This window comes from Corvus kubaryi, unplaced genomic scaffold (assembly GCF_017639235.1).
Source record: "Corvus kubaryi isolate FWS band 111438036 unplaced genomic scaffold, C.kubaryi_AGA036_p1.0 37256, whole genome shotgun sequence".
Lineage (NCBI taxonomy): Eukaryota > Metazoa > Chordata > Aves > Passeriformes > Corvidae > Corvus > Corvus kubaryi.
In genome coordinates this window covers 292173-317882 of record NW_024581076.1, presented here as the reverse complement: position 1 = coordinate 317882, position 25710 = coordinate 292173, and the positions used below count along the sequence as shown (strand labels likewise).

Here is a 25710-nt window from a genome sequence, read left to right as displayed (position 1 = left end):
ATCATTAGCCTCTTCTGAATGTGGTTGGACAGGATTTTAATAAGAAACTTTCTTAGGAAAAACATCATGAATATGCCAAGGTAAGCAAAATTAGGAGTAACACTCCAACCTGGCTTTTCTGTAAAGTTACCCTGAGTTAGCTACCAAATCCTGCAGAAGACCCAGGCAGGGTGCATCCCTTCACTTACCTGGCAGAAAGAGTTCCCCTGCTGAAGCCTTGCACTGATGCCCAAGCACCAAAGCTCAGGATCCACCAGCTTGTCCACAGCATCCTCTTCAAACTCCAGCCTAACAGCAGGAGATATCTGCTGAAGCTCATACCCCCTTGCCTTTGGGGTGCTGGGAGGCAGGAAGGTACTGGGGGGACTCAGAGGGGTCAAGCATCAAGGTTAAATTCAATTAGATTGGTTGCTAATCAATAATCCAGCCATCATCAGTACCAGAGGAAATGACCTCAGGTTATGCCAGAGGATATTACTAAAAATTGCTTCTCTGAGGGCTGTCAAACACTGGAACAGGCTGCCCAGGGAAGTGGTGGAGTCACCTTCCGGAGGTATTTAAAACACATGTAGATATGGTACTTATGGACATGGTTTAGTGGTGGACTTGGCAGTGCTGGATTCATGGTTGGTTTGATGATCTCTTCCAGCTGAAATGATTCCATGATTCCTTGAAGCCAAGTGCTTCTCTCTGTAGTCACTTGTTGATGGGGCTGTACCCCACGGCCCCAGCCCCAGCCCCCATGGTGCAGCTCACTACAGCCGCACTCCTCCACAGGCCTCAGGCAAGAAGCCTGCCCTGAAAATTGCCCCTGCCCTCTGCTGCTCCTCTGCCTTGCCAAGAGCCCCCACCCTGCCCAGCGCTCACCCAGCCCTGCCATTAAACACCCTGATGCATTTCTGCTTAAGAGAAACCTCCTCCCTTCCACAGGGGATGTTTGCAGCACAGAAGGAGGAAGCATTGCTTCCAAGGGGCTCTTAGGGAGAGAGCAACCAGCCAGCTTTCAAATAAATATGGTTTATAATAGCTCAATTAAATGCTTTCTTAATGCTGAGCACTTTGTGATACGTACTTCTTGAGGTGCAGTTTATATTGAAAAAACCCAACCTCTAGAAACTTTATAATTTTCCCTTTAAAAAGAAGGAATTCAAAAGTTCTTTGCTGTTGATTTTTGATGCTGAACACAAACACAGGACTTCTTTTTGTCACAGGACTGAATGTTTGACCTATTGGATCAAAACTGCTGAAATTTGAGAGGAGCTCCAAGCCTGGACTTCAATTTCATTACTAACATCTCTCTTTCCAATAGAGTGCATTTACTCAATGCAACCAGTATGACACATTTAAAATATGAAAGGTTTAATTAATTTTATATGAGAATATAGCTCATATGTTGGGCTGCCAGAATAGGTCACTGGGCCAGAAGCTCAAAAATAATTTAAGTAAAGGCTGAAAGAAATAAAAAGGAAAATGACATAAAAGTCACATCACCATGAGACCTTCTTTAATGCTTTGAGGAATAAAACTGCCATGAGGTGATGGGATCAGGAAGAAACTTTGTCTGATGGAATCTCTCCCAGGGGAAGCGCTGCACACTTTTTCATGCAATTACATTTTCAGCAGGGACACCCAGGCACAATGTTGGCCTGATGCAGCAGAGGGGATTTGGCAAAGCACAGAAGCAGCTCAGATAGATGAGGTGGAAGGGAAGCACTTCATGGCCTGCCTCTGCAGATCGAGTACAAACACACTTTCAGACAACCCCAGAGCCATGGCAGGCGACAAAACCTACGTGGGATCAAACATTTGGGCAGTATGTCCTCACTGAGCTCTCTTCCCTTGCCCCTTCATCTGAGTATCATCACTGAAGCTTCAAAAGACGCACCAGAGGTTGGGGAAGCTGGGGATTTTTTTGCACTTGAACAAAATCTGGGCCCTGGAGCCCATGCAGATTGCACTGCCTCTTGTCAACGCCTGCCTTAAGTCCTAGAAGTCCCCTCTGAGATGTGCACGAAAGAAGCTGTAATGCCATATATATAGAGCATGGCACCACATGAGAGCATCACCCTTGGTTGGAAAGCCCCAGCAAGAGCAGATCCCCTGCAGCTGACCCTGCGCAAGCCTCACTCCTGCTCAGCCCCCCTGCCCAGAGCTGTGCTTCAGCCACCCAGACTCCCGTGGAACCCCCCTGTTCTCCTCACAGCCAGCCAGTATGTAAGGAAACCCACATTATTCCACACAGTGCAGTGGGAGAGTGGCTGCTCAGCGCAGGTGGCTCTGGCAGATCCCAGCTGTCCCTCATTGCCTGGGTGATTGCCCTTTCCTCCCACTCACCCTGAGGAGCCTGTGCTGACCAGAACACTGAAATGCCTCTCTTTAATCCACACTCTGCTAAAGAAAACTTGAGGAGAGGGAAACACAAGAAAGAGAATGGAAAATCTGCAAAAGGGCTCATCTGGTGTGTAACTCTTTCCCTGGTCAGAGGGGCAGCTCTCCTGGGGGTGTATATGGCTTCTGGTAGCCATACACAAGGATGCCTCTGTGCAAGGATGGATTTTCAGGATTGGGAGACTCACGTTTTCTAATCATGTTTCCCGCTATCTCATACTGTCCAGTGCTTTCTGAAAGAAGTACAAGCATTGCTGGGGACCTCCTCTGGACGACAATAGAAGGGAGAGAGGAGCACCTAGTGCATGTGTTGGGTACAGTGGGATGGGAACCGGGTTCATTTTCCAGCGTGGTCATCTGAGATGATATCTGGGGATACAGAGATGCTGCTGTCCAACCCTCCTCCCCATCTCCCTTCTCACCTGCAACATCACCAGACTTCTTGGAGCAAAAAAAGTCAGTTTTAACACCCCGAAGTGAAATTTCCCTTGCCAAATCACAATTAAAACCAGCCTCCTCGGCCAGATGTCCCGATCCCGGGCTCGGCTCCCGGCTCCAGGCTCCGGCCGGGCATCGGCCGGGCCGGGCAGGGCTGCGCGGCTCCGCGGCCGCCCATCGCGCTCATTTCCCGGCTGGGCGATGGCCGGCGGCCGGGCAGCGCCTTGCCTTCCTCAGCCAATTGCATCTCCAGCGCGGATCGGAGGATCGCGGGGTGTGAGGCGGGGGAGCGCCCGGGGGCCGCTGCGGGGGGAAGCTGGGAGCAGCCCCGGCGCCGCGGCGGGAGCGGTAGCGGGAGGAGGAGGAGGGAGAGAAGCGAGGGAGAGGCCTGGGGCAGGCAGCCCCCGGGGTCGGGCCGTTCCGGCCGGCCCAGCCACTTAAATGCAACCCCTGGGGCATCGGCTTCCCGCTGATGAGACCGCTGCAGGGCTGTCGAGGCCGGGGCGTCGTCGTGGGGACCGTCACCCTCTGCCTGGCCGCCGGGTGGGCTCTGCAGAGTAAGTGTCCGACTTCGTCCCTGTCTCCCCCGCTCCCTCCCCCGGACCTGTCCTGCTGCTGCTCGCCGAGATGCCCCAGCTCAGCCCCAGCGCCCGGCATCTGCGGGGCGGTGCGCAGCGCCCGCCGACCCCCGCCCGCGGCCAGAGCTCTGCCCAGCCCGTCCGCAACCGGGACGCCCGGGAGCTGCTGGGGAGGGGATGGGAACGGGACATACCGAGGCTCAGGCAGGGATCGCTGTTCTCTGAGGGCTGCACATGGTCTGGGGAGGTTCGTCCCCGCTCCTGCTGCTCGGAGGGAGGGGGGGAGCCGAGCGGGACCCGCGCGGCCGCGGGGGGAGGGCCCCACGCCCCGGCCGCACGCCCGCTCCCGGCGGGGGCGGCCCCAGCAGCCGCCGTTCCCCCGCTGCTTTTCCAGCGACCGAGGGGACAAGGCGTGGAGGGGAAAACGACCCCGGTTAATCAGCCCGAGGGGCGTCGGGGAATGCTGGGCGCACGCTGGGAAACGCGGCGGTGAAGAGGGAAGGTGCGTTCCAACCCAGCACCCCACGGGGGGTGAGTGGGGATGCGGTAGCACGCACAGGGCAGTCCGGTCCTCTCCCTGAGTGGGCTGAAGGAGGATTCTGTCAAACCTACCCTCGCCTGGGGCCTGGGGTGGCAGTGCCACCAGTGAGTTTGGTTTGGTCACACCACTCCACCAACAAAAGCGACGCACAAGCAGGACACCAAAGGGTGGAGAAACAGTCCCCAGGGTTTCAGAGGCCCATCTTAGAGCTGTCCCCCTAGTTTAGAGCTCCTGTGTGGAGGCGCCTCGCTGCCAGTTTTTTTTTTTTCCAGCTCACTGCCCAGAACACTGCAGGCCCAGCTGCGTTGCCACGGCCAGGTCTGGTACACAGAGCCGCACTTCCCACTTTGACTCTTGGCCAGGCAAACACTTTGGAGTAGAGCAGCGTGCCAGGACAGCAAACTCAGTGTGCTCTGAGCAGCCCCGGTACCCTCTTCTCCTGGGTGGGTGTTCGGCTGGGTGTGAAGGGGCTGGTTTTGCAAGCAGCAGAGCGTAGGGGCCTTGCGTAGGGCGCTGCCAGTGGGTGTGATATTTGCTCTCCAGCCTGGTGCAGCTCTGTTGGATTAGACCAGTTCAGGTGATCTAGGTACACTGCCTACTAAAAATATTTTTGAATGGTTAGATACTGCACTGCCTTTTTTAGCTTTGCATGCCAATAAGGACAGAACATGTTTGCAAATCATTTAATGGAAAGATTTAAATTCTCTTTTTGTTACATTTACCTTGCAATCACGTATTCAAAACAAAGCCTCTATAAAAACATGAAAGGGTCACTGAGGGGAGACACTCAGCTCCTGTCTGGTCAGAAACAGTGGGAAAGGCCTTTAAATAAACACATGGAGCAGAAAACAATTGGAACAATTTGCAGCGATTACCAGAGATTCCCGGCTGTTCTGTTTCTGTAGCTGGCACAAACCTCGTTTTCACAGCTCTGGTTAGTCTCTCCTGCACACAGGCTGAACAGCAGACCACAGCTCAGCTGAGGATGCACTGAGCTGCCTGGAAAGCCTGATGTTCCTGCAGGGGACTGGGCAGCATGAGTATGACAATGCTTATGAAGGGGGAAGCCCAAGAATGTTATCTTGAAAAAAAGCCTAAATCCTATTTTGTCCCATTGATGAGGGCCTGGGAATTGAAGTGGCTTCTTGAGATCTCCTCCCTTACCCTGACCAGCAGAGTTAGTGAATTCTGCTACAGATCTCAAATACAGTGAAGTCAGGTTGTAATTCACCCATCTCTTCCATTTTTGGTGGCTGTGGGTTTTGGCTATGGAGGGTTCTTATTTTAAGATTTTTAAAAAATAATTTATTTCCCTTGGTGATTTTTTTTCTTTGCCTTTCTTAATCATTCTTATCCCTGAAGGCTCTGCAGAACCTCCAGGATCATCCCCAGGTGTCCTGTTTTGCACTCGTGCAGTGTAGCTGAGGGTCTCGTTCTCACTCCCCCACTGGGTTACAGACATTTGCAGGTCAGCATTACTTTTTCATTTTGCTCTTGCAGTCAGGCTGTTCCCGCAGTAAAGGAGTAGAGCAGGTGAGCTGCTCCAAGCCAAACCAGGAAAAGGCATTCAGCCTTACTCTGTGCTTTATCTGCCTTTAGTCTGCTTTGATTTTTGTGGGTAGATAACAGGATTTCAGTCTTTAGCCAAGGGTCTCAAACAAGCCACTAATAAAAAGGAAAAATGCATGCCAGTTAAAACTCCAGTGTTGGTGTTCATCCAAATCTTCGTGCACAAACACCCACATGCGAGCAGAAACTATTGCAGTTACACATTAAACTAAGCCGTCGGTTCAGTTCCACAGTGTTATGAACAGCTCCGTAATCACATCAGGAGGAAGTAGGTGAGAATTAAATATTCTTTTATATGCATTTTTGCCCAGATATCATCAGGAACATGAAGTCCCTGGCTTCTCATGAAACTGCATACCTTTGGTAACATGTGATTTATCTGTGCCGGCTTATAACCAGCCGCCTTTAAGAAGCTGATGTCCCTAATGTTGATTACGCATCCTGAAAACACGAAAAAGTCCTTGCCAAGACTTCACATACTTATGCCCACTACAGTTCTTGCTTTTGGGGGATGGTAGTTGATGAATATGACAGGTTACCTTAGACATGGTGACTAAACTTTCCATTTAAATGCAGAATTTTTAAAGAAAGCCAGTTACTGATGAACACAAGAACATTGCTCAGTTTTCAGAAAATGTTATGCTTACCCAAAAAGACCTTTCCAAAGTCCCTTTCTGTTTGGGCATTAAAACACTGAAACACATGCAAGTATGCTTCCACTATGGTGGAAGCACTTTTGCTATCACCAATTAAAAATGTATATTTAGTCTTCAAGTATGTATGTTACTTCTATGGAAAGCAGAAAGAAAAAGGTATTGCAAAGCATAGTTTATCCTCTCTTAAAACAGACCACTGAGATAGGTAGGATGAATCACCAGGACCCAGAGGTTCCAACCTGCCCTGGACAGTTGGTGCAGTATCACCTCCAGACTCATCACCCTCCTTTGTCTTTCAGCTCCTGGAGGAGTATCCTTACTTGTCCCACAACCCAACATCAATGCAACAGTGGCACAAGACATCCTTCTCTCAGTTGAATACTCTTGCCGAGGCATGGCCACCATTGAGTGGAAGCATGTGTCAAGCTGGGGCACCACCAGCATTGTTGAGTGGAGAAGTGGGAATCATGTCAACATATCCACAGTCTACAAGGACAGAGTGACTACTTTTGAAAATGGCTCTATACAGCTTCGGAATGTGGGCATGAGAGATGCTGGCTACTATTTTGTCACTGTAACAGAGGAGCATGGAACCAACGCCTACGGCACCATCATCGTCAATGTTTACGGTACAAACAAGTTGGGACTTCATGGCTTTACCCTGTGTTTAAGCATCAATCTTCTTGTAATCAATTTTATAATATTCATTTTTTTCCATGTTTCCTACAGAGATTATCTATGAAGATTTGCATTTTGTAGCAGTTCTCTTTGCATTTCTCGCTGCAGTATCTGCCATTCTAATCTGCTTCATGTGGCTGTGTAATAAATCTCTGCATCTATTTCAGAAGAAGACAACACACAAACTAACAGGTATTTCTCTAAAAATGTAGTCAGGGTATAGGGTTTTCAAGCCTGAAATTTGAGCCTAAAATTTGTACCATAAAGGTGCTAAACAGGGCTACTAAGAAACAAGACCAAAGGGCTCAGATCAGTGATCCTGTTCTAACTCCTTACTAGCTGAGCCAACTGAATAACAGGTGTTTAACTCAGAACGATCCACAGGACATCTACCTTATATGTTTTACATTAGAAATAATAAAACACTTCCCAACATTGCTGATTGCAAAACTTGGGGAGAAAAGGCCAGACCTGCAATAACACCTGATCAGAGGGCAGGAGATAAAGTCAAGAGCATTAGCAACTTTTCAGAGTTCACATCAGCAGGGTGTATCCTAGGGGAAAATACCCAAATTACCCTTGGGAGTGGCCCCACCTCAGTTCATGGAGGATTGCATCTCCTTCTCCTCTCAAATCCCCTCTTCATCTGTCCTCACTTTTGATCCAGTTGTAGACTCCAGCAAACACTGAGTAACATCAAAACCTGATACCAAAGACAACAGTCATGAAAAGCAGGTCAAGGGAACACAAGGGCTACACTGAAGGGACATACTAGAAAAGAAATTTCCAAGCCACAACCAGGGACATTTGGCCTAGGCAGAAAGACAAGGTGCATGCTACACGCCTGGGATCAAGCTTTGAAATGGGAGGTTTCCTTCACCACTTCAAAATATTTCAGGTGTTTACCTCCCTTCTTTGTAAGTGCAGATCCACTCATGGTTTCTTGCCCTCTAGATAAAAGGTCTGTATTTCTTCTATAAGAAATGTTACATTACAACAAGCAGTCTAGCTATCAGTATTTTACTAGACCAACACAGATACTCAAGTATCCTAAGATTCATGGCCCAGACTTTGTGTCAGCTCTGCAAAACCTGATAGAAGAAGAAATTAACCTGGCTTGAGCTGCCTCTTCCTTTCTGTTGCTCACCTACAGCTCTTAAGGGCTGATGCTGTTTTCATGGTGCATACACCACTCACAAGCTTTAGTAGATACTGAAAACTTTCCTGTCACGCTGGAATACACAAGATTTTGTTCAGATAAAGCCTCTTCCTCCAGCTGAAGCCAATCTTCCCACAGAGCTGAATTGAATATACATACACATATATGGCAGAGGTCAGGAAAACCACACTTCTAGAAACTTGCCATGTGATCTCCCAGGAAATGGTCCAAAGCAGAGACCTAATTTTTGCCCTATGGACTTAGTTTTTGTAGTGCCTTTGGCCTCGTTCTGCAAGAAACTGTTGTCACTTTAAAGACTGTGTAGTTAAATATTTTGAAAATATGTATTTAAAACCTAATTTTAGATGAGCAAGCTTGAGCTAATATTAAAAAGTTAAAAATGTCTTGGCTATTAACACATCACAGTTAATTTTGGAATGTTGGCCTTCCAATCCATTTGCCTATCAATAACAATATCCTTTTATTTACAGCGAGTACAACGGAAGAGATTGAACTGGAAACCATTGAGTGCTAGCCAAGGACTGTATCATAACAAAAATAACAATTCTACCTCAGAAGAAAGTATTGGCCAAGAAAGCAAGAACAAACATAGAAGGTAAAATTTTGTGACTACTGCAGAAACATCCTGACTTGCAAAGTAATTAAATCAGCAGTGTCTGATGGAGCTGTTTTGACCTGTTAAGTTTTTGGTTCTGCTAGACAAGGTCAGAGTAAAAAAGCATATGCTTTCATGCTGAGCATGAACACATTTTTGTGGCTAGCTAATAAAATCTACAGCCTCTTACTACTCTTAAAAACAACCAACCAACCAAGCCTCCAAGATCAACCCAAAAAGGAAATTATCATGGTCTTGAAGGACACCTGTATTTTGGATACAGCAAGTCTCCTATTACAGAGTGGTCATTAGCATCCATCAACATAATAAATTAAATATCTAATTACAGTATTACGTTAAAAAATTAATTGCAAGCATTGAATTCTGTTTATTGCACCTGTGCTGCTACTTTTGGGTGTAAGGAACTTCCTGAAGCTCTGAAGACAAACTGCAATTTTTCATGAGGCAAAACTGAAGGAATGCTGAGCTGGTCAAAGTTCTCCCACTTGTGTTTCCAATTGTTTACACTGCCGGGGATGGATGTTAACACACATTTTATGACATTACTAGAGCAGGTGGGTATACAAGGAACAGTGCAGGCACTAAAGAGGACGCTGTCTATAAAGATTAGAGGGGTCAGATAAAACATGGACACACAACACCAGTGGGGTGGCAAAGTACTAAACAGTTTTCTTGTGAAAGATGTCAAGTCCTTTACAAACTTAGCCCAGTGATGAACTGAGAAGTTAAAACAGCATTACTTTGAAATACAGTATTTACAAATACAGTTCTAAAATTGCTCTGTTGAGAAGCCACCTTTGCTTCCCTATGTTGTAAGAAAACTTGAAGTGATCCAACTAATGTTTTCTTGAATCTGTGTATTGCATGTATTGCAATTCTTCACCTGCAGATCTGTTGGGTGGAGTAACATTTGTGTTTCTCAGTGAGAAAGCAGTAAACTGGCTGCGTTCCAAATTATTGTTTTGCTTTTGCAATGAGAATTTTGCAGTGTGAAATAAACTTTGAACCTGGAAGACACCATGGTCTAGTCTGTGCCTGTAGATCGCCACGTGGCTGTTAGAGTCGAACTGCTGCTACTACCTTTCTCACACTTCATCTCACTTGTTTGCAAAAACCTTTTACAGGACAGGCTGACAGAGCTTTCCCTCTGGTCAGGGACTGGGATGCTCAGGTGCAGAGGTACTATGGGCTCCATTTGGAAAAACGTTCAGATAATTTCCCACCAAGTGCGTAACGATGCAGGCAGGTGCCAAACAAGCTTTTTTCCAAAGTACCCTGTGCACGATACCTTTAAGCCATCCCATACTAGCTTAAAGCCATTTGTAGTTCAAAGGGCCTCTCTCCCACTCATAAATTGAGGTACCAGATTCAGCTGTTTGCTCCTTCCTGTATCTAGAACAGGTCAAAAAAGGTGAGAAATGAAGTAAGCCTCAGATACAGCACAGACAAGTGACAGTTTATTCCAATTCTCTGCTTTAAACACGTATTACCCATCTTTTGTGTCTTTGAGTGAACTAAGCTTTGACAACAGGGAAACTGTAAGTGCATTTATTTCAACCACCAAGTTTGAATTACTTGCTAAACTACGCTTACAGCGTATGGAAATACTGTTAGGGTTTTTTTTGAGCCCTAAATCTTCGACTTTGAATGTGAAGCTAGGTGCTAGGCTGAGCTGAATATATAGCAGGTGCTCTGCCAGACTTCGAAAGTACAAAAGTGCAGCTTTCACATAAAACCACTATTATCTGCTAACACTGACCTGAACACTGCAATTGTCAGAGGCAGTCAGGAAACGTATCCAGACATGAATGACCATTCCACTGCATTGCTGTGATTGCAGAGGTCACACACACATTTAAACTACAATATTTGAAAGCTGGGACAAAAGTAGGAAATGAACACTTAAAATTCTTCAGTTTAAAATGTACTACAACAAAGAAGTTTACAACCAGCACAGTTGTTCTACCTCTTTCTGCTAGGCTGAAGTCACTGCAACTTCAGGCACCCATCCTTGGCTACTGAACCTGGTGCCAACCTCGCTTTTAGGCAGCAATATCCCGTATGAACAATAGCAACTCGAGCAGTGTTCAGCAAGAACATCCAGTACAGTTAGCCTGTGTATAGCATTCCTTATAGACAATTCCTCACTCAAAAATTTTACCCACAATTTAACATGCTCACTCTACACAGGTAATGTTACTTAAAAAATACGTTTTCTGGAAAATTATGTTTGTTGATATCCATTATTAATGTCGATATTTGAGGTATGGAATGTGAGGCAAAACTGTCTGTACCAGTTTCTTGCTACCCTGGGGCATCTAAAGTCTTACAGAAGGTTGTTACGGTAGGAATTCAGAAACTAACTAATAGCTGTTCTTACTATACTGCAGAACAGCAGCAAATTTAGTATTTAGAGTATTCTACATGATCAAAGGGATTGAGGCATTTTACTTTAATTAAAGAGATGTCCAAGTTCACCACATTGCTTTGGCAATCAATGGTTAAGATCTTAATCATTCACTGTCATTTCACATTCAAAGATGCACTACCAAGTTTCAAGACTGTTAGAAGTCTAATCAGTCTGTTTTCCATTAAAATTAGGAATCCCTATGTATTCAACACTAAAACACAGACACTCCAGGTCTCTAATAATTATCTTTTTTTGTTGTTATTATTATCCTTTTTGCAGCTAGACCTAGAAGTCTTGACAAATGTTTTCATGCTAACATGCAGTGCTTGCCCTCCTGCAACACAGGAGGTGTCCTTTTCAGGAGAGAAGTCCAGCAACCATGAGATTTTAACAGATCCACAGTGATCTGATTACTTGGTAAAGAAGAACTTATTTGATGAAAAGGCTATTGCTACGTGCAGATCTGTCAATTTAGGTTAAGAACACTGAAGTATAAAGACATGTTCAAGTTTAACAGACTCATCTTCTAATTATTAAGAGATCTGTTGTGTTGGCAGGACTGCAAACAGCCTCATCTAGTCAGATGCATGAACAGATGCATCAGGCTGTTGGCTGAACTGTTCACCAAGAAACAAACCCCCCTCTGCCTGTAATCATACAGTGTCTGCTGGCAGAGCAATACAGGACCTGGCATCATGGGGATTACATTAGGCTCACCCCTTTTTCAAGATCAGGAGACTATTTTCAACTTGGGCTTTTAATTTTCATCAGTCATCTTGGGTAACACATGAGCACCTGAAAGGAAAACCCTTTCTCTCTCATAGCTCAGTTACACAAAAGCAAGTACATCCAGGAACTGAAATAAGATGCTCCATGCTGACAAACACCAGTGTAAATACAAGACCTGCTTCGGACACACTTAGCAGCAGCTTGTTGCTGATTTTCCTACAATTATTCTTTATACTTGAGAATACAACAAAATAACAACTGTCACCATGCAAGTGTGATGTTCAATTCAAACATGTTTATGTGCAACAAGTTCATATATATATATACATATATACAGACACCTCATAAGACAATGTGGACATGAATCTGAACCAGTTCATACAGACAGGTTGCCAAAGATCCTTAGTATTTAAGTACCAAACAAAATAAAAGCCTTGTTAAACAAAGTTTCAAGAAGCCTACAGTGACAACCAAAACTATAAAAAACGTGACTTTTTTATTTTGAAAGAACTCAAAAGAGCTGATATTCAGGAGGTTATTATTATTTCCCTGGATGATAACCACGGAGAGTGCAGGAGAAAGACCCAGCAGCACAAGTGTGGAGGTTTACTGCATGAGAGTTACCTTCTTCTATCCAGTCACTAAGTCACAAGTCACCCACAAACTCTAATTGTCAGAACTTTGCAAGCCAAGTAAGGCCCTTTCCATCCAAGGAAAACACAAACAAAGTAGCCTACATCACACAGGCCCTCAGAGAGGAGTGAGTTTTGCCACAGGCGGTGACTTGTAACACTCTCAAGTTAAACTACCAAGTAAACATATTTCTCAAAAATAAAGGGGTCACCCAGAATCCCCATCAACGTACAAACAAATTCCAACTCAAGAATGCTCCAACTCAAGGACTATCAAATCTAATTTTATAAACAAAAAATACATTAGTTACTCATCTACATCATTCTAGACAGAGCAATTTTCAAAGATACAGCTGAAAGGAACTTTTACAAAAAATTGTATGCATTTTACATGCCACTGAAAAAGGTTTTATTACAAATAGCGAAGTGGATATTTCTGTGCAGGAAATAAATTTGATTTCGCTTTCTTGTATCGGCCCATAGCTCCCATTTCCCTTTGCTGCACGGGCAGTTCAAAGCCCTCACAGAGAGGCTGACACTTCACTAGCAAGGAGTTAGGGCAGCCATGAGGAGTTCCATTTTATACACAAAGTTACGCCCTTCCATTTTATTCCACTGCACTTCCTTGAATGGCCCCCGGAGGTGATTCCACTTGCTGTCCTGCAGGACATCACCTTTGGGGAGATCCTTGCACTGACTCCGTGGAAACTGCACCATGACTTTGCTGCCGCTTTCCGGACCGTTGCGTACTGTGGTGAAAGGAGATTTTAATGAGCATTTTTACACTGTACTAATTCCTCATACTAAATATTCTTCCTTGTGTATGCTATACTTTACCCCTACTCAATTCCAAACATGCTGAAAACAAACAAGGGAAATTCCCTTTCGTTTTTGGAAGCTTTTTCTTCGGATTTTCTCTCGTCTCCCACTTCTCTATGATTTTGTTGCTTTAGCACTGCATGTTCTTGGTTAGATCAAGACAGAGAAACTTTTAATAAACCCCAAAATGTACACCTTACAAATGCATTCCTTTTTCCCCAATGATGCCAGGAAGGGCAAAGGCTTTATTGCTCATTCTTTCCTTGGATGTATTCCCCACTATGTTGTTGAAATATGTATTATTTCTAGTGGATTTATCTCAAATAGACAGGATCTAAATCACTAAGTAGAGTTGTTACTTTTAATCACAAAATTCTGCAAGACTGGTGGAGGGGCGGTGGTGCTTTGTTGGCTTGGATGGGTTTTCATGTGTTTTCATGTCAGGGAGTGGTGTGTGTTGGCTTTTTAAATAAGCAGTTAGGGAGGTACCACCTAGCTTTCCCCTCATCTACCATGCCAGCCTTCTATGAAGAGATGATATTAGGCTGATTGAACATAATTTTGCCTTCATATATTGGTGCCAACTATTCCCCATTATCATCTTCTTCACAGTATGTTTGGAAACTTCTTCTGAGACTATTTTTTTTCCCCTCATCTTCCCAGTGATTGCAATGAGGCTGATCAGACTGTAGTTCCCCACATTCTCCTTCCTGAATATAGGATGTGACATTTGCCTTCTTCGAGTCCTCAGGAGCCCCGCCCGAGCCTGGTCTTTTAAAGATGATCAAGAGTGCCCTTGCAGGGACATCCATCAGCTCCCTCAGGAGTCACGGATATATCCCATCTGGTCCCATGAAATTGGGTATGCCGAAGTCTATTCAAAGGTTCTCTAACCTGGTCCTCCACTACTGAGGCTGAATCTTTGCTCCAGAATTTCCCATGGGTCTCACAGACCCATTCCTGAAGGCCAGTCTTAAGGCCAAAATAAAGTAGGTACTGAGTACCTCGGCCTCCTCCACGTCCTGTGCCATCAGGTCATCTCTATTTAACAGCAGTCCCACATTTTCCCTAATCTCTCCTTTGCTGCTGACATATCTATTGAAGCTCTTCTTGCTGCCCTGTACATCCCTCACCAGATTCAGGAGCTTTCCTATCCTTACCAATGCATGCTTGGACAGTCTCTCTATCTCCCTCCCAGGTCAACTGCTTATAATCTCTTGGAGCTTCCTTCCTATGTCTTGAGTTCAGTCATGAGCTCCCTGTTTGTACACACAGATCTTCTGTCACCTTTACACAACTTCCTGAACATAGCAATGACCATTCTTGAGCTTGAAAGAGGTGACCCTTGAAAAAAAATAATCACACAGCACTCCCGGACCCCTCTTCTTTCCATCCCATAGGATCATATCCCATAGGATTCTTTCAAAAAGATCCCTAAACAGACCAAACTCTGTTGTCCTTAAGTTCCGAGCTGTGATCCTGTTGTTTATCTTGTTCCCTTCTCTCAGGATTCTGATGGTTTCTGTAATCTCTTTTTTCTATGCTAATAATAATACATATCATTAAATATATGTATTTGTATATTATATAAACCAATATTTATATTACATTTATCAAAACAATAGATTTAAATAATGTATTTATATAATGCATATTATAGAATAATATTTTCCATGCTAATTGTAAGTAATATTTTGAAGCCTATGTAAATTAAATCAGGTATGTATTAAGTGGCTTCCTGAGCAAGGTGATGATTCTATTTAGATGTCAATTTCATACACAAAAGAGACAGTCTCTAGACTTTTAGAGCATAATATCAATTTACAGCAAAATATTCTACAAAGAATCTCAGAAAGATTTGACTTCTATCTGCAAGAGGAAACACTACCTGAAATGGCATAGTCTCCATTTGGTGATGCTACAGTTATTGCTGATGCATTGCCAATGCTCTCCACTGGCCCCAGACCAACATGATTACTGAAACTCAGCACATGCCATCCCATAACTTTTGCAAGCTGCTGAACTGCATGTACTTGGTGCTGTGACATCTGAAACATAACAAGAGGTTTGTTTTCTGTTCAATATTTGCAGACCACAGAAAGAATTGCTTATGGGGTTTAGCAAGCCTGTTTTCTTCTACTGTCCAAGAGTTATTTATAAAAGTGACTTTGTCTTTTAAGTTCTCTACTTTCAGAGGAACTCTTTTTTGTATGATGGTAGAGCTTTCTGTTATTTGAATTTAGACTAGTTCCTCTGCAGACAGAGAAGACCACTGTATTATGCAGTTAAATGAATTTTTCATAGGTATAGGGGCTTATGCATTTTATTATTGTTTTCGATTTACAAATACCTTTATTTAGGTCTCAAAAAATTAATTTTAAACAATTCTGTCTTTCAATAGAAACAATACTTCTGCTGTAAAATATATAAAAATCGGAGAAAGTATTAACAGAGAAAATTCAGAAAAAAAAAGCTGAGGTTCTCATGTGCATGATTACCTCCATTAATGCTCAAGTGTAAGCACTGAGCTTTAACAGCTTAGGAGTTAAAATGCTACTGTTTTCCTGTATCATGACTTAACCCTTGTAACAAGGAAGTATCCAGCACTGTTCAACAGTTCTCTCTGAACAAGTCTGACAACACTTGACCAAAAAGACATGACCTCAGCAGAATCTGTTTCAACTTGTTTTCTGTGTCGTGGAGTTTTATATAACTGCAACAGGCCAACCACTGTTATTAAAGACCTGTATTTTGACTATTTATAATGCATACTGGGGAGATTGTTACTTCTGAATAAAGCCAGCAGCTTGTCATAAGCAATTAAGAAAACAGTGTTCATTCAAGTATCAGCTGATTTAGTAACGACGTGCAAAGTGCGCATTAACAGATAATGCTGAAATGACAGTAATTGTGGGTTAAGAACATGGCTACAGTAAATTTCATATATAGAATACCTTATTGTCTGCTGTGATTACCACTGACTTGTTTCTCCCATAGTGAACAGTATAAAGAAATGCATTTTAAATAGGAGGGAAAAATTATTACTACTACTGACCCTAGTGAAAACTGGCAGTATATTTTAGTAACAGTTGCTAAAGACTCTATACAAACATTGTTTAAATTCAGTCATCCACCTTCCCATCTTCACTATCTTAATTTGAAGTTCTAAAGTATTTTCTACATAGATAAAGGTGAGATTCTAAGTTTTTCTGTTTCCCAAACACCATGAAAAGAGAAGAATAACATATATGAGTCTACCTGAGATAAAAGGAAATCCTGCAGTTCTTGCTCTTGATGGGACAATGTAATAACTCTTCCATCTCTATGCACAACTCTGATTTGTTCAACTCCAATGTTCAGCTGCAGTTGAATGGATCTGTGAAGACAAGATATGTTGGAGTGAAAGCTTCTCTGGACTCAGGCCCAGAGGAAAGCCAAAGCACAGAGATTGAATTAAAACCTTTAGATAAGCTGCGATACATGAAATCACACCAAAGTGAAATAGAATATAGATTTTTAACTTTTAGTAGAAATATGTGCTAAGTGCCTTAAACATTAAAAAGCTGCAGCAGAGACCTTAAAACACAGTTCTTACTGCAGTAGTGTTGCCCTTTCACAGAATTCTTTTACTTTAGACAAAATATAGCTAGAACTATACTGCTCACATTTTTTAGATAGAGTGTTCACATAAACAGCAAGAGCTGATAGAAACTGTATACACAAATCTGTAGCTGTGTACAGATAAATACCCATGTAGCACTTGTGTAAGATTTACAACTGGTAGAATTAGACCACGATAGGTTAAGCAAAGGAAAACTAGAATCATGTGTTAATCTTATTGGTCAGTTAACAAATATAATCCATGCTTCTGTAAGAAAAAAATATAGAAGAAACTAGAATTAGAAGAAGCAGCCATTTTCTGCCTGCTGTTTGCTGTTGCTGCTTGGCTTTATCATGTAACCCCCTTGAACTCTGCCTTCAAGAAAGCTATGAGATGATGAAATAAAAAACTTAGCAGAACAGCAGCCTCCTCTGCTCTTCTACCCTGGTCCAAGAAGGAAGGGTATCCCATCAAAAGCTCAACAAAGATCCATATTTATCCAAAAAGCATTAAAACGCTTAAGAAAACACAAAACTAAGAACACAGAATCCCACCCAGTCATTGACAAGAATTCCTAAGACAGATGGTGCAAAGCCTACGCAATGTGACAGCAACTCCAAACATTCCAGTTTCATCAGTCACCACAACAGCTCCCTCTATATGGCAGGTGACGTACTCTGTGGCATGTTCCCAGACCTGGCCTTCCACTTGTTCAGATCAAGGAAGCCTCACAGTTCCCTGCCTACCCCAATGCCCAAGTTTCCTTCCAGGTGTGCAGGGGAAAATGGTGTGTTCTATCCCACAGCCAAGACTCAGGCAGCTTATGTACTCTGGAGCCAAGACTGGAAACACACCAATGACTGTAGGTTGTCCCACTCTGTGGTCACAGCCAAGAGAGCACTGCTCCAAATGGAAAAAAACCACTGTTGATGCATGAGTGAATTCACTGCTGCTCAGTCTGCAGGCATTTATTTCTGGAACATGAAATCTTGTATTTCAATAACAATGTGCAAAATTATTGCATGAATTACATGAGTTCCACATTTCAGTACCTATGCAACCAAGCCAGGACTGAGCACTGATTAGCTTTCCATGACCAAACTGAAGTTTAGAATCCAGCACATCAAATGATAACTTTGTATTCAGTCATCTCTACCCAAAGTAAATCCCCCCCCTTAAAGGTCCACTCTTATCCTCCATTTTTTCTTTGAAAGGAAACAGTGCTAATTAAAGATGTACTAAATATCTTCATTAAAGGGTAAAGTGGGTGAAGTTTTCTTAAGGTGACTGTTCACCCCACAAGTCAGAAAAACAAACACACACATAAAATGGACTCCTATTTGTCTGTCTGAAGCAAATCTAAACCTTTAAAGCACAACGTGAATACAAGCTGCCTTTGCTGCATGCTTCTGCAACTAAAAGGACATGCATTCCCATACTTACTTGCATATCTGCTCATATCCCTGAGAAGTTATTAGAACTTTAACACTGGATTCATAAACATCATTTATATTGGACCAGTGAGCCTGAATCTGAGGATCCTCAATACGACTCGCCAGACTGTCAATGGTTCGAGCAGTTCTAGAAGATAAAGCCATATTCCATACACAGTAATCCAGACAGTTTGTGCTGTTATCTAGCTTACAGGAAGCAAGGAGGTTATTAGATTTAACAGAAGCATGTGGATCAAAATTCTATTTCAGCACTGTTCTGGTGCTAATGAAGTACACTTGTTTATTCTGTACATGTCTCATACATTCTGCAGCAGTATTAAACTAGTATTACCCAGTATCAGCTACTGCACTGCAAAGAACACTAAAAAAGGATTTATGCAGTTTAAGATAAGTAGGGACAATTACCAGCAGCTTGTGTTGCAACTGTCACAGAGATCCCAAAGAAATCCTGCATTATTTCTTTTTTTTTTTTTCCTTTTTACTAGCCGAACATTGTTTGGTCATATTTTTTCATAATTTTTGGTTCTTAGTACTAACAAATAAAGACTGTATTAACTGTGAAGGAAGCAGCAGCTAGTTTTAAGAACACTTTAAAAAGATCAATTATATTCTATAATGGTACTGTAACAAGAGTATCTTGTGACCCACCTTCGCCTCAAAAAGATATGCTTTGCCTGTTTTATGATCTTTTCCAGAAGTCCTTCATTTGACTGTAAAGAACTGATTTCATTTTTATCAAAAGCCTGGGGTCCTGCAAGTCTCATTCTCTTGTGGCCAAAAGGTGCACTAGCTGGATGTGGCATCACTGTCGAGCTCAGGGTTTGCTTGTGACACTGCAACAACCAACAGATATTATAAAAGGAAGTGACCAAATAATGTATCTGCAAGAAATACTATGTATGCTACCATATGTTGCTTCACAACAGGTTTTTTGAGTGTACATACTTTCAAAAAGTGCAACTTTTTAACTTTATCAACTTGACAGCACTTTAAAGACAGTTTTTCATACTTTGCTTCCCCCCATTTATATGGGTTGTTCAAATGTTATAGAAAGTGATTAAAATAAAAAAAGTGCCAGCTAACAGAAATTTGGTAGCGTGGTAGTAGCTCCTACTAATAAGTCTTCTTTATATACATCTATGGAGACAGAAAGAATAGTCACTTTAAAAGAAAGGAAGCATTTTAGATGAAAAAAATTGAAGTACAAGAAGTTTTAGCAAGCTGTCCAAAGTAAAGAAAGGAAATTCATAGGAGAGGTGGGCACTGAGCACCTTGAGCACTTGGGCACTTCATGAACCCAATGTTCAAAATACTGGACTGTTCCACATAACTGCATGACTTGCAGAGCCATGCTCTAAGGAAATGAACGCTCTCTGGTACATGGTTTCAACTTTATGTAGAGATGCAAAATTGTGCTTCTTTCCTGAAGAGACACAACCTCAACCTTGTACCCCAGGTTATTCTGCTAGATTATACAAGAACCTAAAACACTGAAGCAGAGAAGTGGAGCTTAAAAGAAACAAAGCTATTATGGCAATTGATTGTTCTTCCTTCATGAGGGTACAGCCTGACCAGATGCTCACTGACACTGCAAGGTGAGCACTATCAGACACAGCAAAAAAAAAAAGCAGAACTGATGAACTCTACTGGAAAAGCTTTGCATGGATTTTCTGAAGTCAGCAGCCAGGTCTGAGGTTAAGTAAAGAACTAGCATTCCATGAAAGCAGTAACTGGAACTGTTCCCAAACCACCCACACCCATGGAAACCAAGCAGTACGCTGCCTTTCACAAATGGATGGGAAAGGACTGGCCTCTAGTGGCACTTGGCTGTTACACCAGTGCCACACACTAGGCAGAAGGCTAACAAAAGCCCAAAAACTCTTCAGATTTTGGCCATAGATGCATTACCTCTCTGATAAGCTGATGCAAATTATGTTCAAGAACATATAGATGATCCTCTGGATTCTGTTTTTCAGAAGCAGCCTTTTGTGACTTTTTGTCATTGGAAGAGTGACACAGAGAAATAGACAACTGCAAACCTGCACAAAGGAGATGGAAAAAAAGATTTTAAAAAGTGAGCACTGGCAATTTTCAAGGTTGCTACTGAGAACTGCTTTTCCTCATGTTTTACACTCAGTACTTTAACAACAGGTTTTCACTGTATCAGAGAAAAATCAAAGAATGATGGTGGAGAGCACAGCACCAAAGGCAAGTAAGACTTGCTATTCACTGAAGTGTTGGCAGGCCAACTGTGAACTCACCAGGTGCATTTCACATCAATTTCTATGACTCAATCCCAGACAAAAAGGAAAATCCCCAGGACCCCATTCCTTTCTCAAAGAAGGAATGATTAACCATCTTTCACATTTTAAGCAATCCCGAAATATATTCTTTGCATGATACAATCACCTGTGTACCTCTTGTAAAAACAGAGGATTCACCACTGACTGAGCCACCTTTATGCTGCTTAATTATCCTCACTGAAGAGCATTTGCTTTTGTTCTTCTGAAGACCCATTAACTCAAGTCTTAAATTTCTTTTGCGTGCAATCCAGGAGCAATGACTTACGCACAGCTCCAAACTGCCACACATGCACATGGCATTACAGCTGACAGTTTTAAGTGCTGCTGACAAAAAACATAACCACAAAGGAAAACAGAGTAAATTAGAAACTACTGTGCATTAGCTGAAATTCTGTTTTTCAATACCTTTGAAAATCAAGGAGTTTGTTTTTTCTTTTGTAAGGACAGAGCATTAAAAAAGGTGACATCAATCAGTAATTTCAATTCGTATTTAAGCAAATAATTGTAGGTTAAGAGTCTTAAAGAGCTTCGTACCTGGAAAAGGCTGGGAGATTATCTGATTTTTCACTACAATGTGAGGAATCGGTGATTTAATTTGAACAGCTTCCCGTGACAGCTGGGCAAAAATTTCTTTACATAAAAGAACATTCTGTGCAGTCTCCAATTTTGTCTGCCAGTGTGGAGAACCTGAAAAGTATAAATCAATGTGTCCAGACGGGAAGAGCAAAGAGAAGCCACCTTTTTGTTCAGAGAGCAGATACTATGCAGTAGCTAGGCATGATCATTAATAAAGCAGTCAGTACCTTTTACCCAAATGGAGTATTATCAGAATTTTATCTCAGTTAAGCAAGCACTTTAAGGTAAAACTAAAACAATCTTTGATTCAATTTTACACGTATGTATATTGTGAAGTGCAAGGCCTTTATGGAACAGTGTACTACACTCCCAGGCCTTTTGTGAACTCTCCTTATAACCTCTGCTCCTTAAGCTGCAATTTACTCTCCATGATACTTCTGGCTTTATTAAATTCACTCAATGATGAACTACCAATAATGTTCAGTGCATGTATGTGCTTTCACAGGGTTTATAGGCCCAAAATTCTTGGGAGATTCTAGGGTGAGTAAGCACACAAGCTGTATAATGTACCCTCAATACCATATGAAACACCTCATAGAACAGCACTCTGTCTATGCTCAGGACAGCACCAGCATCTATATCACAGACAACTGTGAAATAAAATCCTGCCAGTTTATTTCTAACTCTAAAGAGTAAAGGATGGATTTTGAAGCCAAAAGTGTACAACTTCACATACTGGCACACGTTAAATGAATCAATGTACTATCTGCCAAGTGAGCTGTTGGTAATTAACACACAGACCACCAGGAGAGTTTCAGACCCAGATAAAACATGTGAGCAATAGACACAAATGATGCATTTTGAGCAGAGTTAAGAGTGAACAGTCATGAGTTCAGCTGAACTAATGGGATGTAACTGATTGAAACACAACACCTTGGTTTGATTTCAATTATGGGCTCAAATTTTTAATGTCTAACAAAAGGGGTTTCAGAACACTCAAAGTAGAACCCTAATAATTTTGTTTCAGAACTGAATAAACACCTATGAAAAACTGGAGAGGCATGCTCTGAAAGCATCATTTCCAAAGCCCAACCAGCACCCAAACAGAAAATTTCAGTTTAAATAAGGTAAGTCTTGTTCAAATCTTCTTCCCAGCTGTATGCTGAAATTTTCAAACAAGCATCATATGCAAACTCATTCATTAGGAACATATTCATAAAACAACATATAAGCCATACCTGGTTTTGATTTTGGCAAGGGTCTTTTAAAGAGATTGACTGTCCCAAGGTCACCAATATCTGGAGCTTGTTTCTGAATAGAAACCTAGGCAAGAGCAAACAGTATTTAATGTGTGTTCTCTGTTGCAAGCATAAAAATACCGAAAAAAACTCCACTAGGTTATTAAGGTTTCTCTGACAAACCTTGATATATGCTGACCCCTCTAAATCACTTGGAATTTGAACATCCAAAGGACAGTAATCTTCAGGTATCTTTTTATCCAGGTCTATGTCAGTGTTCTTTATCACCTCAAATGTGCCATGATGAAGAAAAAGGGAGCCTGAATAAAGAAGGACAAAGACATACACATTAAATATAAAGCACCTTCTGCAAATGAAAAAGCTTGTATCTCTGTTTTGGAAGAATATGTATTTCCAAGTCTCCAAATCTTCAGAGTTGCACTTGACTTGACAAATTTCTTAATGACTTCTTAAAAAAACCCAGGTAAATTAGAAAGCTCATGTCACTGCATAAGCATCTCAGTCCTCCACAGTGCAGTGTGTAATATTTTACAGTAAGTTAACACTGAGTATTTAATAATTATGGGAGGAAACCAAGAGTTTTTCAAAACTGAGTCAATAGGTGCAAGGAAGGAGAAAAAAAAGATGTTTGGTTAAAAAAAGACAAAAAGTAAGTGTGTGAAGTTTTGCAAGCAGGTAGTTAAAGGTACAACACCCTTATTCATTTAAAGGAATTCTGATAATGTTTGGCTAAAAGTCTTAAAACTATGACCATGTTCTGACTGTAAAAGATAACTCTATAGCCAGTCATTCAGGAACTGATAAAAGCAGATACCCACATCTGTATGTCCTAGCTGCATACTTTTTTTATCCAGGGCACGGTTCACCTAGTTCAGGGTAAATCAACTAAAAAAAGACACATAGCCTGGGGTACATCTACAGCTTTTTCATTAACAACTCTAAATTTGTCTTTCCCCTCCCTCACTGATGACAACAGGAACTCGACACATCCAGTTCTGATGCCTGCTTTGTACCTACATCCAAAGTTCTGCGGGATTCTGTATTCACTTTGTCACTGCATAATGGCCTCTAGAACCCTGAGCTGGTCACCCCCTTTTACTGTAATCCATGAAATAAGGCATATTCTCAGCATCATTTCTCAACTGTAGCAATAATAGAGGTATAATAGTCTATCTTCAATGTCACTCTTTAGTCACATGGTTTACCTTTACCTGGTCTGAATTCTGGGGAGCCAGGAGTTAGACATCATAATCCTTTTGGGTCCCTTCTAACTCGAGATACTCTATGATTTTCTGATCTTTGATTTAAAAAAAAAAATATAACCCACTCTTCATTTTTTTTTAAATGCTTTATGCACCAAACGTAGATAAAAGCCAAGGATTCACAAAGTCTGCCTGTCAACTGATCAACTACACTGCAAATGCAGAACTGTTTCTGTGAACAAATTCTTAGTAAAATACTAGAGTTAGCCTTTAAAATCACTTTCTGGATTGAGGATGGCAAGATATTTTCCCCGATACTAAAATATGAGTTTTCCCATTATAAACCTGTCTCATAAATACAGTAATTTCACAATGAAATTATTATGAGACATTCCATCTCTTTTTTCAGTTACAAAAAGAAAATTTCAGAAAATACCCATCCTGCTGAAAAGGACCCTACTGTTTACCTGCACTTCTGTAGCTCAGATCACCAAGAATTTTATCTCCCACTTTTCTCAGCTTCCAGTGCTGTCTCAGTCTTAGCAGTTCAGAGTTGAAGTCTCTTTGTCGCTTATTTTCCTGGTTTTCAGCAACCGATTTGGATAATCTTTCTGCACCTTTCAACAGAATCTGAGCTGCTCCAGCTAATGACTTCTTTTTTGAAATCAGCTGTAGAAACTGAGGATTCTAGTACCAACAACAACAAAATAAAAGAAAACAAAGAGATACTTGCACCTTAATTCACAAAAGATTATTATTTATTATTATTAGTGGAAACTAACTGACAGTGATTGATAAGTTGGTTTTGCTGGATGTCCAGTAACTTACTCAGAATTATTTTCATACCAGCATTATACAGCTGGAAGTAGCATTTTGACTTAAGAGCTTCAGCAAAGAGGCTTCCGAAATTGGCCTCAATTCCAATTCCCAACCTTACTCTGACCCTCAAAGCATTGCACTAGCACATAAAAAGGAACATTCTGATAAATCTTATACTTATCACAGGTAAAAAAAAACAAACCACTGCAATAAAATCTTTAGCATCAGGCCACACAAAGCGTGCAACTAGGTACAACATACTTGTTTTGGAGGAAGGGGATCCTGCCCGACTGGATCTAGAGTCATGAACTTTTTATCCTTCACAATGCTAAGAACGTCATACAACACACACATCTCAGTCAAGGCACTTCTTAAGTTGTTCCTCACTGAATCCCAAGGCCAGAGGGATGGCTGAAACTTTACCAACCCTAAAAATAAAACAAAGGAAGGGAAAACAAAGGACTTTAAAAAGGTACGGTGTAAGGCTCATTTTTAAACCTCAGAGACATCATAACTGCACGAAATACAAAAGGATATCATATCAGCAGCTGCCTTTTCCACTGCAATTTACTGGGACCCGATCACGAATATTCTGACCTGCCAACCACGGGAACCCCCCGGGGGAAAGGGAAAGCAGGCCGGGCCCAACCACCCGCGGAGCTGCAGGCCGGCACCGCCACAGCTCCGCGGGCCTCCACCAGCTGCATCCCGGCGGGAGAGCTCGGGCTGGGGGCCCGTCTCACCTTCCTCATCCTCCGTCTCGCCCGGCTCGGCCCAGGCGCGGCCCGCCGAGCCCGGCTCGTCCTCCTCGGAGCCGGAGCCCTGGCTGAAGTCGATGCGCTGCGCCAGGCGCGCCAGGTTCTGGGACATGGAGAGCGGCTGGAGGTAGGTCTCGCTGCCATCCAGCCCCACCTCCTGCACCTGCTTCTCGCACGCCGACTCGATGCTGATGCGCACGGCCGGCACGCCCGCCATCTTGGAGCGACCCCCGCCCGCGCTCGGCAGGGGGCGGGGCAGCGCCGGCGGGCCCGGGAGGGGGCGGAGCCAGCGCCGGGCGGGCTCGGCCGTTTCCGGCGGCGCTCGTGAGAGGGCGGAGCCTGTGTCGAGTAGGCTCGGCTGCCTCCGGAGGCGCTCGTGAGGGGGCGGGGCTAGGGCGGTGGAGGGACCGTGCCGAGCCCAGCAGCTCCTGCCGTGTTCTTCTACAGAGTTATTTTTGGCCAGAAGTTGGTTTCATGTCCCGTTCTAACCATAATTTCACCTCT

At 42.8% G+C, this 25710-nt stretch overlaps 2 protein-coding genes and 1 long non-coding RNA gene across 4 annotated transcripts; 1 reads left to right on the top strand and 2 right to left on the bottom strand.

The window, feature by feature from the left end:
• Positions 1–1342: 1342 nt before the first annotated feature.
• LOC121662503 lies at positions 1343–3720 on the bottom strand. The gene is made up of 2 exons (XR_006015306.1): positions 3599–3720; positions 1343–3376 (listed from the first exon to the last, which is right to left on the bottom strand). It is a non-coding gene; the product is annotated as an uncharacterized LOC121662503 (long non-coding RNA).
• On the top strand, positions 3299–9661 carry VSTM5 (V-set and transmembrane domain containing 5). The gene is made up of 4 exons (XM_042023713.1): positions 3299–3383; positions 6470–6799; positions 6900–7040; positions 8499–9661. Exons 1-4 carry the CDS (start codon positions 3299–3301, stop codon positions 8540–8542), a joined length of 600 nt encoding a protein of 199 aa, XP_041879647.1. The 3' UTR covers positions 8543–9661.
• Positions 9662–12058: 2397 nt separating this feature from the next.
• On the bottom strand, positions 12059–25475 carry MED17 (mediator complex subunit 17). Of its 2 annotated transcripts, XM_042023709.1 has the most exons (12): positions 25192–25473; positions 24710–24876; positions 24097–24316; positions 22590–22726; positions 22407–22491; positions 21127–21279; positions 20198–20328; positions 18938–19122; positions 18279–18416; positions 16493–16610; positions 15123–15282; positions 12059–13164 (listed from the first exon to the last, which is right to left on the bottom strand). In XM_042023709.1, the coding sequence occupies exons 1-12, from the start codon at positions 25421–25423 to the stop codon at positions 12959–12961; spliced, it is 1932 nt and encodes a 643-aa protein (XP_041879643.1). In that variant the 5' UTR covers positions 25424–25473; the 3' UTR covers positions 12059–12958. The 2 variants fall into 2 exon arrangements, with proteins under 2 accessions (XP_041879643.1, XP_041879644.1); XM_042023710.1 differs by lacking the exon at positions 15123–15282 and having other exon boundaries at positions 25192–25475.
• Positions 25476–25710: the final 235 nt, after the last annotated feature.

Excerpts from the sequence above, each read along its gene's own strand:
- VSTM5 (XM_042023713.1), top strand. The coding sequence starts at position 3,299 with ATGAGACCGCTGCAGGGCTGTCGAGGCCGGGGCGTCGTCGTGGGGACC. Across the intron at positions 3,384-6,469 it reads CGCCGGGTGGGCTCTGCAGA|CTCCTGGAGGAGTATCCTTA; the intron begins GTAAGTGTCCGA and ends TTTGTCTTTCAG. Across the intron at positions 6,800-6,899 it reads CATCATCGTCAATGTTTACG|AGATTATCTATGAAGATTTG; the intron begins GTACAAACAAGT and ends TGTTTCCTACAG.
- MED17 (XM_042023709.1), bottom strand. The coding sequence starts at position 25,423 with ATGGCGGGCGTGCCGGCCGTGCGCATCAGCATCGAGTCGGCGTGCGAG. Across the intron at positions 24,877-25,191 it reads CGAGACGGAGGATGAGGAAG|GGTTGGTAAAGTTTCAGCCA; the intron begins GTGAGACGGGCC and ends TTTTATTTTTAG. Across the intron at positions 20,329-21,126 it reads AATCTCCCAGCCTTTTCCAG|GTTTGCAGTTGTCTATTTCT; the intron begins GTACGAAGCTCT and ends TCCTTTGTGCAG.